Source organism: Schistocerca serialis, chromosome 11, assembly GCF_023864345.2.
Source record: "Schistocerca serialis cubense isolate TAMUIC-IGC-003099 chromosome 11, iqSchSeri2.2, whole genome shotgun sequence".
Taxonomy (NCBI): Eukaryota; Metazoa; Arthropoda; class Insecta; order Orthoptera; family Acrididae; genus Schistocerca; species Schistocerca serialis.
This window is the reverse complement of record NC_064648.1, coordinates 125366868-125386485: the sequence shown is the minus strand read 5'-3', so window position 1 is coordinate 125386485 and position 19618 is coordinate 125366868. Positions and strand designations below refer to the sequence as shown.

At 40.5% G+C, this 19618-nt stretch overlaps 1 protein-coding gene across 1 annotated transcript in view; it reads left to right on the top strand.

Annotated features, from left to right (window-relative positions):
- LOC126426953 (beta-1,3-galactosyltransferase 6-like) overlaps positions 1–19618 on the top strand; it is an 89477-nt gene that overhangs the window by 19222 nt on the left and 50637 nt on the right. The window contains exon 3 of the mRNA XM_050089067.1: positions 6270–6457. Coding sequence (XP_049945024.1) covers positions 6270–6457 — 188 coding nt within the window. The remainder of the gene's footprint in view (positions 1–6269; positions 6458–19618) is intronic.

Genomic DNA, 19618 nt, shown 5'->3' with positions numbered 1-19618 from the left:
TAAGGGGCTCCGGAAAGGCTCAAAATCATGAAAAGTTCAATTTTTACTTTTTCACATTTTCTGAATCTGCAGACTATTACCTTTTAATAGATATATAATTTATTCAATTCCAAAGACTACAACTATTTTTAAATTTTTTTGGAAATGTGTTCTACATGGGCGTGACCCACTGTGGCGTTGTAAAAACTGCTGTCAAATGGTGTTATTATTAACGTCCGTGTTCATCAGGTACATTTTAGTGATGTGAGATAAAGTATGTGTTGTGCTTAACCTGTGATGGTTCAATATATATCGCTGGTGTGATTGCCGATTGTTTCATGTTTATTTACTCTGTCGTTATCTCGAAAATATTCGTAATTAATTCTGTTTCTTGAGTCTCTGTTTTGTTGAAGTATAATAATGAGTAAAAGTAAAGTTATTAGAAATCCTCTGAAGGCTTTTAAGAAAAGGAGAAATGTTGGAAAGCCAAACGTATGTGTTATTACTGTAAACAATAAAGACGATAACCAAGTGAGTGAACCTAACCTCTCAAGTACACCTGCCCATAGCAGTCAAAGTGGGAAAGAAAATACTTCACAGAAGAAGCTTGGTTCAATGAGTGAAAACTATGAATGTTTTATGGGCGAATCGGATGTGAATGAAATATTTGATATGTCGGTTCTCAAAGGATTTTTTTCAAACTGTGTAAGATGTATTCACTGTAGTGAAGTTGGTCTGGAACTCTCCATAATAAAGCACGTAGGACTTGCTAGTGAAATACAACTGAAATGTGATAAGTGTTCATACATGACCACCTTTTGGAACAGTGTTGCAGTAACTGCAACTGATGAAAATGGGAATGAAGATAGGTTCTAACATGGTACAAGCGATGCTTGCTTTAGACAAGGAACGCCTTCGGGCTGCAGACAGGGCTGTAAAGAGTCTAGAAACAGGAGGAGGAACAAGAGGAAGCTGGAGGAGGAGTTTGCAGAGGATGAAGATAATCCATCCTATGGACCTGGAATGCACTAAAAAGTTAATCCAATCTTTGTCGCTCGATTCCCAAAACTTTTATTTTCTCACACTAATTACATGTTTTCTAAGGATCTTCCAAACATGTTTGTTTCAAACTTTCCGTAAATGTTACACAGTACCTTCTGCATAATTTAACACAGTCTTTTTCCAAAAAACTGTATATTTTTGAATATATGAATAAAAAATTGCAAAAAAATGTTGTGAATTTTCATTACAATTGAAAAAAAATCATCGTTAATAACTGAACTAAAATTTTGTAAAATCCCTGTGTTAAGTTGTAGCCCATATTCCAATAAATAATCTGTAAAAAGTTCAACTTCCTACCTCAAATACTTTGTGAGGAAAGATGTAATTTATAAGCGTTATTTTTACATTGCAAGTATAGGGCGTTCCGGACCCCCTTAAATCGCATTGACCGACCATCTGCGCAGGGTTCCGTACAGTTCACTGTAACAACACAACGGTTCAATGCTAAGGCTTCCCGCCAATTGGAGCTGTAGACAAGAGGTTACGGAACAAGCCAGTACCTGCCACATACCAATGCTGCCAACTGTTGAAGAGCTATGAAGGTGGAGGCTTTACTTTTCAGTCAACCCTTGTAATTTCCATACGAGATGGTAATATTTGTTACTTGTGTGCAATGTTTACATGAAGGGGTACAGACTTTGTACTGTGATGACTATCTGCATCTCCAGTAGCCTGCAGTCGCGTAAGAGATACCATTTCACAATTGTTCGCAGTACTTCTCGAATGGTGAGCCACGGAATCTTCAGTTATCGAACACAGCTCGTGCACTGCTCGAAGATTATAGATTGAGTCCAACATTCTCAGCTGTGGTAACGGTAACTTCTTCAACAATTTGTAGAGCAATTGGGCGTCAGTCTCTATCAGGAGCAGTTCCCGAATCGCCAGTTAATGTGAAATTCTAAATTGTGTTCTTCAACCCACTTTTCAAAAAGAGGAACTCTCTGTATTCGTGTAATGTATCTGTACTTGTGAAGAGCAACAGCAGTCTTGCTGTTGTTTTGATATACAGACATATGTTAACTGTCTAAACTGCAGTCCACACTGATGCCTGTGTTTCAACCGTATATCATCATACCAGTATCAGTACCGGTGCCTAATGGCAAATCATGACACTAACACTACTGACAACGCAAATCGTGCAGCACACAGTCTGAGCATCATTTCTATAAAGTTCAACAACAGCACTAACAGCTGTATTTTAAAATTATGAATTACCTCGGAGAAAATGACTCGTTGCCACAGGGTCAACACAGTTCCAGAAAATATCTTTCTTGTGAACCTCTCTTTCACATAAAGTAAGGACAGCAATGAACAGGGGATCTTGAGCTGATTCCATATTTATAGATTCTCGGAAGGCTTCTGATACTGTTGCTCACAAGTGGCTTCTAGTCAGAATGTGTGCCCACGGAGTATTGTTGAAGTTATGTAACTGGATTCGTGATTTCCTGCCGAGGAAGTTTTGTAGGCTCCTTCCTATTCCTAGTCTATGTAAACAATTTAGAAGGCAATCTAAGCAGTCTTATTACATTGTTTGCATATAAACCTGTTGCTTAGTGTCTAGTAAAATCAACAGAAGATCAAAACCAACTGAAAAATGAGTGAATGTGTTAAATGCATGATATCAAGCATATAAGTGAGAATAGTTTATAAAAGGCTTGAAATTGTGCTTAAAGTTTGTTGGAAGTTACTAAGTACTCCCATTATGAAGCAATGGATGAATATACACTACCCTCCATAAGTTTAGGAACACCAGGCAATTATGGACACTGGAAACAAAATACATTATAAAATTGCATTTTATTGTTTTTTAAATGTTTATTAAGCCCAAGCAACACATAGGTAAATGCAGCTATTATATTTTAGATCCCTCAGAATGTTATTTGAAATTGTACCAGGCCGGGATTCGAACCTGGGATCTCCTGCTTTCTAGGCAGGTGTGGTAACCAGTGCACCACCCGGAACTCCGCATTATCACAACTGCACAAACTATCTCAGTATGCCTTACGGCCAATCGACACTCCCATTAGGTGCCACCTACCCGCAGTCCTAGTCCATTATACTCCTGTTCGCTACTTAGAGATTCCCACAGAAGGTCGGGTGTATTTATGCATTCGCACTGAAGAAAGTGGATCCATCATCCAGCCAGGCTTATAAGGCTTAGCGAAAATGTGTACCGGTTGCCAGTGATTCCTCTTATATCCCACTGCAACTGATAACAGTGATCCCCATTCAATTTCCATTCCTCAGAATAGCCACACATTTCTTCAGTCACTGTCTTGCATACTCTCGGCATGTGATGGGTCAGTTTTGGCAGGCTCTCAGTTGGAATTAGTTTCCATTCTTGCTGCAGGACTTCCCATAGGTGTGTCCCTCACAGATTCCCAGTTTTTGGATCGCCCTGGCTAACTCATACCATAGTAGCTCAATTGGGTTACAATCAGGGGACTGGGGTGGCCATTGCATGTTTTTCAAAATTTTCTGAGCCTCTTAAGACTTCACATAGTTCCGACACAGGTGGGGATGTATGTTTTGGGTCGTTGCCTTGCTGCAAGACAAACCCTTTCCCAATCAGACGCATGCCTTGCCATGCTGCTGAAATAGCACGATAAACCTTTTGGTTCATTTTTCCATCTACTTTCACCAAATATCCAACTTTATTCCCTCCAAAAGATCCCCATACCATCACAGTTGGAATTACACACTGAGGAATCAATCATTCGTCAGGTAAACAGTGTACGAATCAATGGTGTTTACTTCCAAATGTTTTGAACTTGGATTCGTCAGTGAATAAGTTTCTTTCCCAATCCTTGGATGTCCAGTGTTGGTGTGCTGTAGCCCATTGAAGCCATTTACTCTTTTATTCTTATTAACAGGATGTAAAAATGTTTTTCTTCCTGCTAACGTAACACTGGAGGTTGTTTTCTGCCACGTGTCGTCTCACTGTTGACTCACCCACTGGTGTATGCTCATTGTGTTTAGTTCAGCAATCAATTTATGGACACTTTTGAATCTGCTACATTTACTGGTCATTACCAAGTACTTTTCCTGGCATTCTGATATTTTCCCAGGTACTCCTGAGTGGGGACGATCATCGTAGGAGAATCTATCTGATTGCTGGTGTACGGTCTTGACAACTCTGCTAATGGAAATTTTCAATTTCTGTGATGGTTGTCGGACACTATTGCCTTCTTGGTGCAAAGTGATTATCTTTACTCACACATCATAAGGAATCTGACCTCTTGTGGCCATTTTCAGTTACTTTTGCTGTGTGTACTACCTTCTTCGGCAGTGTGTTCTCCCTTCGTACAAAAATAACTACAAGTGAACAAAACTGTGAACAACATACCTCTACACAGTCATGCTGTTTATTGGTGCCACTGGTGTGTTTAGTAGAACTGTTTAGACAGGAAAAGTCAGTTTATATGAAAATGAGCAATACTGGTATGTACCAATATGTATGTATAAGTACAAAAATTATTTGTAAAATACTGTAAGTGTCATTATTAATTGTTATTTGAGCATACTATTCTGTATTCTAACCAGTAACTCACATAGATCACTTCCATTTTGCACTGTTGTTTGGTGTTTCCACACTCATGGAGGGTACTGTAGTCTGAGTAATTTGTTCTCCATTTTAAGCAAAAGCAAGTATTTCACACATTTCAATGTTTGCAACATTGTATCTCATGAGCATGTCATTCAGCGATATAATTTTGCATTCAGTGCTATATGTGGGCACTATATGGGAATTTTGTTGCTAATACAGTTAGTAGTAAAGAAGAAATAAATTAAAACATTGAGCCTGATGCCATAGGTTTGCTGTGTAAACAGTGAAACTGTAATAAGCGATAAACTATTTTACTTTCATCGTGATGTGGAAGGTGTCACTGACAAAAAGTTTCATAAAGGTTTGAAATTATGTGTAAAGTTTGCTGGAAGCCGCCAAGTGTTCTTTCTGATTCTGGACAAATAAAGCCTGGGTATTTCTTGAAATTTGGTTGGTGTAACCCAGTTTATTCAGAATAATAAACATTGATCAGAAATTGTCTGTCTTTCGATCCTTCACTGCAGTTGATGTTTCCTGTAAGTTTCTTAAGTAAAATAAGATTAGAGAATACTATGGTTCTCAAATGAGGTGAAAGGTTAGTTATTGTTTTAGGTGTACAGTTTATTACATCACAGATTCCTGCTCAAGATCTTACGTTGTACTGCGTCTCTCACACAGTTTCTTGTGGATCTTATATACTCCTATTCACAATTGATGTATTGTTGTGTGTAGCAAATTTGCTGATTACAATTGCTGAAGTTGCTGATAACTACAGAAAATGTTATCCAGTGGTTGCAATTGAAATGCATGGAATATGATACAAAAACGATTACATACCTCTTGTTTTTAGAAAAAAAAAGGTGAAATGATATGAGTAAACAATGTAGTTACATTTTTGTATATTATACTGAAACTACTTTATCCTAAGCATTCCTACCATGTTTCTTGTTTCAAATATGAGTTGTTGTTGTTGTTGTGGTCTTCAGTCCTGAGACTGGTTTGATGCAGCTCTCCATGCTACTCTATCCTGTGCAAGCTTCTTCATCTCTCAGTACTTACTGCAACCTACATCCTTCTGAATCTGCTTAGTGTATTCATCTCTTGGGATCCCTCTACGATTTTTACCCTCCACACTGCCCTCCAATGCTAAATTTGTGATCCCTTGATGCCTCAGAACATGCCCTACCAACCGGTCCCTTCTTCTTGTCAAGTTGTGCCACAAACTCCTCTTCTCCCCTGTTCTATTCCATATGAGTACAATATATAATACAGCAGCCAAAATAAACAATTTGTTTACTTTCTGGATCTGGTTTCATTTTATGAAGTGCAGTAATTGAAAGGTAACTAGATGTTGTTATGTTAACCAATAGCGTAGCAAGCTGACGGTATGATAAACAGTTGTAGGTTTCGAACATTGTAGTACAGCATTTTTGCTATCTCTGTTGTTACTTGATAGTAAGTGAAAAGCCCTAATTGCATTTGAACACATTGGCAATACATGTTCCTCACAAAATTGTTGAAAATTATGTTACAGAGCTCAAAAGGTGAAATTACTTATCTGGGCCATACCTAATGACATAACAGTTAATCGTGCAATCCGAGCCAGCTTCAAAATCGTATGAAAAATGAACTGCTATGTTTCAAGTCAGGCAAGTGTAATCAGCCAGTGCCCATTTGACAGGTGCTGACGGCTCTCGTGTGGGCGGACGAGAAGGCAGGGGCACAGTACGTGCTCAAGTGTGACGACGACACGTTCGTCCGGCTGCCGAAGATTGTCAACGAGCTGAAGGAGGGCGAGACGGCACCGTCGTCCGCGTCGCTCTACTGGGGGTTCTTTGACGGACGTGCTGCTGTGCAGAAGAAGGGCAAGTGAGTGCTGCTGCACCATCCCCCGTCCCTCCCACTCTGTTGCAAAAACTCCCTGACCGCCCATCTAACTCCACCTCCAATACTCATTCAAAATTATAAGTCTCAACTTAATTCAGTGAATGTCTCAGTTCCAGTTTGAGATGTCTGTTACTGATCGGTATTTGATGCTTTGAAAGCAGAAAGCAAATTAGTGAGCAAATTTACATGTTCTCACAGTGCACTACGTGGTCCATTAAATTGTAAGGATTCAGCTTGCGATGCCACTACCTGAATTTACTGTATTATTATTACACTGTGTGGCATCGGACTTCCGGAAAGCGGCTCTCGCGTGTAATAGGTTTGAATAGACACCTTATAGTGATCCAACTACTATACGGAATTTTTGGAATAAATAATGATAATGGCATGTAACAAACTTATTTTTACGTCTATATTTGATTATTAGTAGCATTGATAATCTCTTTGAAGTGACTGAACAGGGAGCAGTTAATTCTGTATGTTTGATATTGCCTAGCAGGAGGTCATTATTCATTTAAAACAGTACCACAGCCTGAAATCGTTTCACAATACATAAACAAACATGATAACCACTTGAACTTGTTTTACGTTAATGTAAACTGTACAAAGTGTAATTACTGAATTTAATATTCAGCTTTCATTGCTGAAGGCACAATGTGTACCATGGTGGCAGCAATTTCCTTGAATGCTTAATTAAAGCACAATATAGATATGCTTCTCAATATAGTTACTGAAACACTAATTGAGAATCACATTGCTCGGACGGAACTGAGTAATTTTTGACTATGGCAATGTACTGAAAAGCCACCACATTGAGCTGGATAGTAATTAAGGTGGCACAGTACCTGGCATCTTCCATCCGTTGCATGAAGCGGCGTCTGCTGGCAATTTCAGCATTAATTCCGACTATTTTCTCTTGTAATATAGCTATGCTGATACTCTTGCACCATAACTTTTCACTGATATGGCAGCACATAGAAATCACTGGATATGGGGTAATAATGAGCTATTTCCTTTAAATAATTGATTACACTCAGGGAGTGCAATTTAAACCACAAAATTATTATTGCCCCCAAACTTTACACACTGTAGAGAACTTGGTTTGACTATTACACAAACTGATTTACAAAATATAAATGTACTGGTAATGGCGTCTGTATAACAACCGCTGTTCATAATAACACTCTTGTAAGATAACTTGTAGTTCATTGCTACCGATGGACCTCATCAATTATTGAGATCACAATATGCTGTTGGATGCAGCCACTGGTCCCTTCACACCTCGCCGTTGGCACGAGCAACTCGCCGCAATTAACACAGCATTGCACCATGCAGTGCCATGTACCCCAGAGCGGGAAACCGTACTATTTTGCTGCTCACAGCCCATCTCCGTCAAAATACCGCATCTTACAAGCCTTAGTGCCCATTTAGCTTGTAGCCATATGATAAACGAAGTCCATATCTGTTTTCAGCTCACTTCTAAATGGTCTGTTAGCGACGTTACTGTAGCACACACCGGCAGTCACTTTTATGCCACTTAACACTTGTTCTGCCTCAGAGCTATGCCAACTTACTTCTACTGCCAATATTACGTGCCAGCCTGTACACTGTTCTCTTTCTCGCGGCTTCCTCCCACACCTAAACATTATTTTACATTACACCAAGTTCTCTATTTACAATTAAACATACCATAGCATTTGTTGTTGTTGTGGTCTTCAGTCCTGAGACTGGTTTGATGCAGCTCTCCATGCTACTCTATCCTGTGCAAGCTTCTTCATCTCCCAGTACCTACTGCAACCTACGTCCTTCTGAATCTGCTTGGTGTATTCATCTCTTGGTCTCCCTCTACGATTTTTACCCTCCACGCTTCCCTCCAATGCTAAATTTGTGATCCCTTGATGCCGCAGGACATGTCCTACCAACCGATCCCTTCTTCTAGTCAAGTTGGGCCACAAACTTCTCTTCTCCCCAATCCTATTCAATACCTCCTCATTAGTTGCGTGATCTACCCACCTAATCTTCAACATTCTTCTGTAGCACCACATTTCGAAAGCTTCTATTCTCTTCTTGTCTAAACTATTTATTGTCCATGTTTCACTTCCATACGTGACTACACTACATACAAATACTTTCAGAAATGACCTCCTGACGCTTAAATCTATACTCGATGTTAACAAATTTCTCTTCTTCAGAAACGCTTTCCTTCCCATTGCCAGTCTACATTTTATGTCCTCTCTACTTCGACCATCATCAGTTATTTTGCTCCCCAAATAGCAAAACTCCTTTACTACTTTAAGTGTCTCATTTCCTAATCTAATTCCCTCAGCATCACCCGACTTAATTCGACTACATTCCATTATCCTCGTTTTGCTTTTGTTGATGTTCATCTTATATCCTCCCTTCAAGACACCATCCATTCTGTTCAACTGCTCTTCCAAAGTCCTTTGCTGTCTCTGACAGAATTACAATGTCATCGGCGAACCTCAAAGTTTTTATTTCTTCTCCATGGATTTTAATACCTACTCCCAATTTTTCTTTTGTTTCCTTCAGTGCTTGCTCAATATACAGATTGAATAACATCGGGGAGAGGCTACAACCCTGTCTCACTCCCTTCCCAACCACTGCTTCCCTTTCATGCCCCTCAACTCTTATAACTGCCATTTAGTTTCTATACAAATTGCAAATAGCCTTTTGCTCCCTATATTTTACCCCTGCCACCTTCAGAATTTGAAAGAGAGTATTCCAGTGAACATTGTCAACAGCTTTCTCTAAGTTTACAAATGCGAGAAACGTACGTTTGCCTTTCCTTAATCTAGCTTCTAAGATAAGCTGTAGGGTCAGTATTGCCTCACATGTTCCAATATTTCTACGGAATCCAAACTGTTCTTCCCCAAGGTCAGCTTCTACTAATTTTTCCATTCGTCTGTAAAGAATTTGCGGTAGTATTTTGCAGCCGTGACTTACTAAACTGATAGTTCGGTAATTTTCACATCTGTCAACACCTGCTTTCTTTGGGATTGGAATTATTATATTCTTCTTGAAGTCTGAGGGTATTTCGCCTGTCTCATACATCTTGCTCACCAGATGGTAGAGTTTTGTCAGGACTGACTCTCCCAAGGCCGTCAGTAGTTCTAATGGAATGTTGTCTACTCCCGGGGCCTTGTTTCACCTCAGGTCTTTCAGTGCTCTGTCAAACTCTTCACACAGTATCATATCTCCCATTTCATCTTCATCTACCTCCTCTTCCATTTCCATAATATTGTCCTCAAGTACATCGCCGTTGTATAGACCCTCTATATACTCCTTCCACCTTTCTGCTTTCCCTTCTTTGCTTAGAACTGGGTTTCCATCTGAGCTCTTGATATTCATGCAAGTGGTTCTCCTTTCTCCAAAGGTCTCTTTAATTTTCCTGTAGGCAGTACCTATCTTACCCCTAGTGAGATAAGCTTCTACATCATTACATTTATCCTCTAGCCATCCCTGCTTAGCCATTTTGCTCTCCCTGTCGATCTCATTTTTGAGACGTTTGTATTCCTTTTTGCGTGCTTCATTTACTGCATTTTTATATTTTCTCCTTTCATCAATTAAATTCAATATTTCTTCTGTTACCCAAGGATTTCTACTAGCCCTCGTCTTTTTACCTACTTGATCCTCTGCTGCCTTCACTACTTCATCCCTCAAAGCTACCCATTCTTCTTCTACTGTATTTCTTTCTCCCATTCCTGCCATTTGTTCCCTTACGCTCTCCCTGAAACTCTGTACAACCTCTGGTTCTTTCAGTTTATCCAGGTCCCATCTCCTTAAATTCCCATCTTTTTGCAGTTTCTTCAGTTTTAATCTACAGTTCATAACCAATAGATTGTGGTCAGAGTCCACATCTGCCCGTGGAAATGTCTTACAATTTAAAACCTGGTTCCTAAATCTCTGTCTTACCATTATATAATGTATCTGATACCTTTTAGTATCTCCAGGGTTCTTCCATGTATACAACCTTCTTTCATGATTCTTGAACCAAGTGTTAGCTATGATTAAGTTATGCTCTGCACAAAATTCTACCAGGCGGCTTCCACTTTCATTAACCATACAGTAAAGCTGCATGCCCTCGGCAAAAATTACGGCTGTAGTTTCCCCTTGCTTTCAACCGTTCGCAGTACCAGCACAGCAAGGTCGTTTTGGTTAATGTTGCAACGCTAGATCAGTCAATTATCCAGACTGCTGCCCCTGCAACTACTGAAAAGGCTGCTGTCCCTCTTCAGGAACCATGCATTTGTCTGGCCTCTCAACAGATACCCCTCCGTTGTGGTTGCACCTACAGTACGGCTATCTGTATCGCTGAGGCACGCAAGCCTCCCCACCAACGGCAAGGTCCATATTCAATGACAGTCATTTTCATATATTTAAGTTATATTACATTTATATTTTTACTACACGTAACAATATTATTTAGTTTAATTCTTTTGTTATTTCGCTGTCAGAGTGCAGCACAAGCCAGCCGCATAGCATTCTTTAATTTAGCTGCCACCAGGTGGAAGTACTTGTGCTTTGCCTTCAATTCTGGCCCACAGATGGCGTAAGTGTCCACTTTCTCTACCGTTGCGCCTTGACTATGCCTGGCATTCACTAGACGGCACATTGTCACATTACGAGCTCTAACCAAACTTCGACTTCTGCTAATATTTCTGCTGCAAACTTTTCCACTATCTTGGGAGCTGGCTGTAGAGACTTGTGGTAAAGTGCTTCTGTCTACCTTGGGGGCCATTAGGGCAAGCCAGATGTGCTTCTATACACGGTAAATTGTAGTGAAAAAAAGTACCACACAGCAGAGATATGTACTACTGTGACATACTCCGTGGAGGATGTTATGTTACAAATTCTTGACAATACTGAGGTAATATAGTTGTCTGTCAGTGCTAATTATTGCCTTTGCCGGATTCAACATATTGACGGGGTTGAAACCATCATCACAATTAATTAAATCACTAATCAAATTTATTTCCCTGGAAACCCATCTTTCTCTCTCACTCGTGGTGTTTCTTTCACCATGATATGAAGTACCGGCTGATCAAAAAGTCAGTATAAATTTGAAAACAGAATAAATCACGGAATAATGTAGATAGAGAGGTACAAATTGACACACGTGCTTGGAATGACATAGGGTTTTATTAGAACCAAAAAAATAGAAACGTTCAAAAAATGTCCGACAGATGGCGCTTCATCTGATCAGAATAGCAATAATTAGCATAACATAGTAAGACAAAGCAAAGATGATGATCTTTACAGGAAATGCTCAATATGTCCACCATCATTCCTCAACAATAGCTGTAGTCAAGGAATAATGTTGTGAACAGCACTGTAAAGAATGTATGGAGTTACAGTGAGGCATTGGCGTCGGATGTTGTCTTTCAGCATTCCTAGAGATGTCGGTCGATCACGATACACTTGCGACTTCAGGTAACCCCAAAGCCAATAATAGCACGGACTGAGGTCTGGGGACCTGGGAGGCCGAGCGTGACGAAAGTGGAAGCTGAGCACACAATCATCACCAAACGACGTGCACAAGAGATCTTTCACGCGTCTAGCAATACTTTTTTTTGTTCTAATAAAACCCCATGTCATTCCAAGCACGTGTGTCAATTTTTATGTCTCTATCTACATTATTCCGTGGTTTGTTAAGTTTTCAAATTTATACTGACTTTTTGATCACCCAGTATATTCCATATACATATGAACAATTTTGTCACTCTACCAGTATATTAGTGCCCATTCATGTGGACAGACAGTTGTCGGTTGTCAAGCCCACGTAGAATGCAGCACAGTGGTTGTAACTTAGCTTGTAGATCACATGACAGGTTTCGCAGGTAGCCCTGCCTTTAATGGGATAGGTGATGCTTGTGACCGGACTGGAGTATGTAGTGGTGGGAGAGTGTATGGGACAGGTCTTGTATCTAGGTCTATTACACAGGGTGTATACGACCCGGGACAACCGGGAGATGCAGGAAAAACCCGGGAATTTTTTCATCCGGGAGAAAACCGGGAAAAACCCAGGAATTGTTTAGAATTCCGGGAATTTTTCATTGTTTTAGTTATGAGTTAAATTTTTGTGATTTTGACTGGTGAGAACCAACACTCTAACAAAAGATATTACTGTATCCTGCTACTGCAGAATAATACTGCAGCAACAAAACATGAACAGGAGAAAAAAAAAGAAAGAAAATGAAACTTAAGTTGCAAAGGAAATGCGCCATATACAACAACAAAACAGTGTTCATACAAGCGTTTGCCAACTGTAAAGTGTGTCAAAGGCTTTAGGAAGACTATGCAATGCTTTGTAACAACAGATTGCCTCTGATGAGCATGGCGTGACAACTGTTTAAATTAGATTCATTTGAGCAGTTGCAGGTGGACTCTTGTGCGTGCGCAGTCGAGTCGCATATGAGTAGTACCTTCTCTTGCTTCTGGTTACAGAAGTGTGGCTGGACGCCACTACTTCATATTGCCCCGGTTTCGAACTTAGTAAGCCTGTGGCTGATGCACAGAGCAGTCTGAGTTATGGTGGGGAGGTGGGTCGTCTCCACGTGACCTGTGTTTACGTTTAGTGATTTTGTTGTTTCCTCTTCATTTATTGCTCTCATGTTAAATGATAACAAAATGGATTTTTGTGGCTGGGAGCTATCAAATGAATTAAAATACGTTCGCGTCATTACGGAAGGCTAAAATATGTTATTAGTTGTAGATTTTATTTCCACCTTTCTGACTGTCAAATATTAACCGTCTTACAGAACAATGAAGTTATTTTGGCCGGTTTGCTAAAGAGATTTTGCTTTTATTAATCTTTTCTGTTGAGGCAGTCAATTTATTTGAAACAAAGTGTTTAATTTCACACTATTGGCTAGTTTCAACTGTTCGCTGCATTTCAAGTGCACGTATGGCATTATGCCATAATAAAGAACCAAACATGAGATAATACAGTACTGGTACTCCAAGAAAATTTGCATACGAATGTGCATTTAATTATGCATTTTAGTATGGTTCACGAAATTCCAAGGCTCTTGAAGTATCCTCTGATGTCATGTTTCTTTTATGACATAATGTAAGATCTTTTAATGTTTTACACGTACGAACATATGGGCTTCCTGCATCATCGCAGCTGCGCAAGCACGGTGACGCTTGTTATCTGGCGCTCTCTGGCAACTGCTGAAACGACCCTATTTCTAACAGGTCGCGGGAAAATATTGTGAATGGTGCTTTGAAAAGCGTTACATTCAAAGCAGATTTCCTTTTACGTAAGATGAGCTATGTGTGAGAATGTACGATGAATTTCTTAAATCACAAAGTGTTTGACTCTCATTTAAAAATCAACTCTTTGAGGATGACCATTTAGAATAATTTCGGGCCCAGAAGATCAGACATTTACGTCGCTATTAAAAATTTTACTGGCACATTTGTGTGATGTATCTTAAAGTGTAACAAACTTCTCTTCCAGCTTATTAATCTTCGAGACCAATATTATAGATGAATGGTATATATATTAATTTAAACCATTAACTTTTCTTATTTGTGTGTTCGCACAACTTAAGAGTGATGTTGCTATTGGCTGACTACATCACGTGTCCAATGCTGTCATCAGCTGGCGAGATCACGTGACATAAACTATGACTGGCTTACAAAAGTGCATCCCAATCTCAATTTCAATGCTTCGGAAAGTGACATGCAATGTTTGGTGGAATTCAAATTTATACCTTCATAGTAGGTACTGGGAGATGAAGTTTGCACAGGATAGAGTAGCATGGAGAGCTGTATCAAACCAGTCTCAGGACTGAAGACCACAACAACAACAACAACAACAACAACACCTTCATAATACGAAAATATGCAGCATACATGTTGCTGCACATCAAAGGTCTTTCAAAACGTGTTTTTCCCCCCTGAGTTAAGTTTTCTAAAGTGCTGGGAAATTCTACTCTGGTATATAAAACCATTAACATTCAAAGGATTGATGAGTTTTACAGTGCCGAATAAGAGTATACTGTCACCTAACATGGAAAAAGTGTATTTCCACCTGGGAGAAAGTGTATTTTGAACCGCAAAATCTGGGAAAATCGGGGAATTTTTTTTCCTTGTCCATGTATACACCCTATTACAGGGGTATGAGTCAGGAGGTAAGAGGTTGGGAGCAGGGGTTGTGCAGGGATGGACGAGTATATTGTGTACGTTCAGTGACGGTGAAATACCACTGTGGAAGGGGTGAGAAGGATAGTGGGCAGGACATTTCTCATTTCAGGGCACGATGAGAGGTAGTGGAAACCCAGGTGGAGAATGTAATTCAGTTGCTCCGGTCTTGGATGCTACTAAGATACGAGAAGAATGCTCCTCTGTGGCTAGACAGTGAGACTTTGGCACTGGGGAGATAAGGCAGGGGAGGTTTGTTTTTGTACAAGGTCGGGAGGATAATTACGATCTGTAAAGGCTTCAGTGAGTTTCTCAGAATATTTCGTGAGGGGCCGCTCGTCACTACAGATGTGACGGCCACGGGTGGCTAAGCTGTATCGAAGGGACTTCTTGGTCTGGAAAGGGTGGCAGCTGCCAAGTGGAGGTATTGCTACTGGTTAGAAGGTTTTATATGGATGGAGGTACTGCTGTAGCCATTAATGAGGTGGAGGTCAATACCTAGGAAGGTGGCTTGTTGGGTTGAGTAGGACCAGGTGGAGCGAAAGGGAGAGAAGGGGTTCCGGAGGAATGTGGATAGGGTGGATTGATGTGCTGTGGTCGTGTTTTTCATGGAGGGGGTTTGCACCCATTGTTTTGCGTGGCGCTATCACAGCACAGGCCTACATTGATGTTCTAAGCACCTTCTTGCTTCCCACTGTTGAAGAGAAGTTCGGGGATGGCGGTTGCACATGGTGTATACGACCCGGGACAACCGGGAAATCCAGGAAAAACCTGGGAATCTTTTCATCCAGGAGAAAACCAGGAAAAACCTGGGAATTTTTCATTGTTTTAGCTTTCAGTTAAATTTTTGTAATTTTGACTGGTAAGAATTGATTCTGTGGCAAAGAATGTTACTGCATCCTACTACTGGAGAATGATACTGCAACAATAAAATATAAATGAGAAAAAAAATAAAACTTTAGTGGCAAAGGAAATGCACCATTTACAGCAACAGAACACCGTGCATGCACAAGAGTCTGCAAACAGCAAGAATATGTCAAAGGCCTTAGGGCGAAGATCATGTAATATTTAGTAGCAATAAACTGTTTCCTATGAGCGTCATAACTGTTTACATTAGGTTCGTTTGACCAGTTGGGCTCATGCGCATGTGCAGTTGACTCGCATATGAGCAGTACCTTCTCCCGCTTCCCGCTACTTGATGTGTGGCTGTTAGTTGTATCAGCAGCAAGCAGCCAGATGCTAATGAGAAAATTTTTTCTCGCGCGCCCTAGCTGCCAGATTTGCGCATGCGCAGAGTTGTCTGAGGTGTAGTGGGGAAGGGGTTAGTCTCCATGTGTCCCATACGCAAGTTAAGTGATTTCACTGTTTCTTCTTCGTTTACAGCTCCCACGTCAAATGAAAACAAAACAGATTTCTGCGGCCGGGAGCTATCAAGTGAATAAAATACATTCACGTAATTACGGAGGGCAAAAATATATTATTAGTTTCAGTTTTCTGATTTTATTTTACTTACAAATTATTAACAGTCAAGCATTAATTGCCTAGCAGAACAATGAAGTTATTTTTTGTCAATTTGCTAAAGAAATTTGGCTTTATTAATCTTTCTGCTGAAGCAATCAATTTATTTGAAAAGAAGTGTTTCGTTCCACAGTACTGGCTAGTTCCAACTATTCATGGAATTTCAAGTGCACCACTTTTTCATCTTCTGCCATGTATGGCATTATGTCATAATAAAGAACCAAATATGAGAGAGTACAGTACTGGTACTCCAAGAAAGTTTACACCCCAAAAAACCACACTGAAAAGATTAATATCAGATGGGACATACTTCGTTGTAAATCTGGAAAAAACCAACATGCCAAAGTATGCATATTAGTATGGTTTACGAAATTCCGATGCTTTTGGAATATCCTCTGATGTCCTGCTTCGTTCATGGAGTAATGTAACCTCTCTTTGTGCTTTATACACTACTGGCCAGTAAAATTGCTACACCACAAAGATGACGTGCTACAGACACGAAATTTAACCAACAGGAAGAAGATGCTATGATATGCAAATGATCAGCTTTTCAGAGCATTCACACAAGGTTGGCGCCGGTGGCGACACCTACAACGTGCTGACATGAGGAAGTTTCCAACCCATTTCTCATACACAAACAGCAGTTGAACGGCGATGCCTGGTGAAACGTTGTTGTGATGCCTCGTGTAAAGAGGAGAAATGCATACCATCTCGTTTCCAACATTGATAAAGGTCGGATTGTAGCCTATCGCGATTGTGGTTTATTGTATCGCGACATTGCTGCTCGCGTTGGTCGAGATCCAATGACTGTTAGCAGTATATGGAATCGGTGGGTTCAGGAGGGTAATAAGGAACACTGTGCTGGATCCCAATGGCTTCGTATCACTAGCAGTCGAGATGAAAGGCATCTTATCCGCATGGCTGTAACAGATCGTGCAGCCACGTCTCGACCCCTGAGTCAATAGATGGAGACGTTTGCAAGACAACAACCATCTGGACGAACAGTTCGATGATGTTTGCAGCAGCATGGACTATCAGCTAGGAGACCATGGCTGTGGTTACCGTTGATGCTGCATCACTGACAGGAGTGCCTGCAATGGTGTGTACTCTACGACAAACCTGGGTGCACGAATGGCAATATGTCGCTTTTTGGATGAATCCAGGTTCTGTTTATAGCATCATGATGGTTGCATCTGTGTTTGGCGACATTGCGATTAACGCACATTGGAAGCGTGTATTCGTCATCGCCATACTGGCATATCACCCAGCATGATGGTATGGGGTGCCATCGGTTACACATCTCGGTCACCTCTTGTTCCCATTGACGGCACTTTCAACAGTGGACATTACATTTCAGATGTGTTACGATCCCTGCGAAACCCTACATTTCAGCAGGATAATGCACAACAGCATGCTGCAGGTCCTGTACGGGCCTTTCTGGATACAGAAAATGTTTGACTGCTGCCCTGGCCAGCACATTCTCCAGATCTCTCACCAATTGAAAACGTCTGGTCAATGGTGGCCGAGCAACTGGCTCGTCACCATACGCCTGTCACTACTCTTGATCAACTGTGGTATCATGTTGAAGCTGCATGGGCAACTGTATCTGTACACACCATCCTAGCTCTGTTTGACTCAATGCCTAGGCATATTAAGTATCAAGGCCGTTATTACGGCCAGAGGTGGTTGTTCTGGGTACTGATTTCTTAGGATGTATGCACCCAAATTGCGTGAAAATGTAATCAAATGTCAGTTCTAGTATAATATATTTGTCCAATGAATACCCGTTTATCATCCGCATTTCTTCTTGGTGTAGCAATTTTAATGACCGGACATACGAAGATGCGGGCTTCCTACACCACTGCAGCTGCTCCTGTGCAATAATGCCTGTTTTCTGCCGCTCTCTGCCAATTGCTAAATCGAATCTATTTCTAACAGTCTCAGGATAGTATTGCGAGCAGTGGTTCAAAAAGTGTTACTTTCAGATTAAATTTCTTTTTATGACAGATGAATTATGTTACATGTCAGAAAGTGTGATGAACTTCTTGAATCACAGAGCATTTAAAATTGAACACTGAAAACCAGCCACTTACAAGAATTTCGAGCCCAAAAGACCAGACATTTATGTCTTCATTTTAAATTTACTGGCACATTTGTGTGATGTATCTTAAAGTATAACACACACAAAATGGATCAATATTACATGTGTAAGTTTAGCTTCTCTTGTAGCTTATTAATCTTAGAGATCAATATTATATGCGAAAGCTTAGCTTTTCTTGTAGCTATACTATGTATATTAATGTAAACTGTTAACTTTTCCTGTTTGTGTGTTCGCACTACGTAACAGTGATGTGGCTACTGGCTGACTATAACACGTGTCCTGTGCTCTGAATATGTGCTGTCATCGGCTGGCGAGATCACGTGGCATGTGATCTGACCGGCTTACAAAAGGACATCGCAATCTTGATTTCAACACCCTGGAAACTAACATGCTGTGTTTGGTGCAGTTCGAATTTATACTTTCATAATACGAAAATATGCAGCTTATATGTTGCTGCGCATTAAAGGTCTTTCCAAAACTTCTCTCCTTTTGTTTTTCATCAAAAGTCTTTCCAAATCTTCTCTTCCTCAGTCCCCCCCCCCCTCGCCCCCTAAAGGAAGTTCTATGCTAGTGTATAAAATGTTAACCATTCAAAGGATAAGTGTTGCAGTTCCAAAGGAAAAATCTATGGAAAACCTAATGTCGCTTAGCATCGAATAAGTGTGTTTTTGCCCAGGAAAAAGTATATTTTTTAAACAGGATATCTGGGAATAATCCTGGAATTTTTTTTCCTTGTCTACGTATACACCCTGTTGCATCTTCAAACACGATCGAGCACCTGTTCATAATGCACGGCCTGTGGTGGCGTAGTTACACGACAATAACATCCCTATAATGGACTGACCTGCACATAGTCCTGAGCTGAATCTTATACAACACCTTTGGGATGTTTTGGAACGCTGACTTCATGCTAGGCCTCACCGACCGAGATAGATACCTCTCCTCAGTGCAGCACTCTGTGAAGAATGGGCTGACATTCCCCAAGAAACCTTCCAGCACATGATTGAAAGTATGCCTGCGAGAGTGGAAGCTGTCATCAAGGCTACGGGTGGGCCAATACCATACTGAATTCCAGCATTATCGATGGAGGGCACCACAAACTTGTAAGTCATTTTCAGTCAGGTGTCCGCATACTGTTGATCACATAGTTTACAGTAATATGGGGTCTCAAGTGAAGTTTGTGACTGGATTGAGGACTTTTTGGTAAGGAGACTGTAGCAGGCCTGGAGGCTTTTAACAGTTGAGAAATTATTGCTTATCTGACAGTTCAGATTTGTGAGGTGTACAACAGAGATAGGGGTACACCTTATTATATGTCCACAATGCCTTTGGTTCTTGGGACAAGGAATCATTGC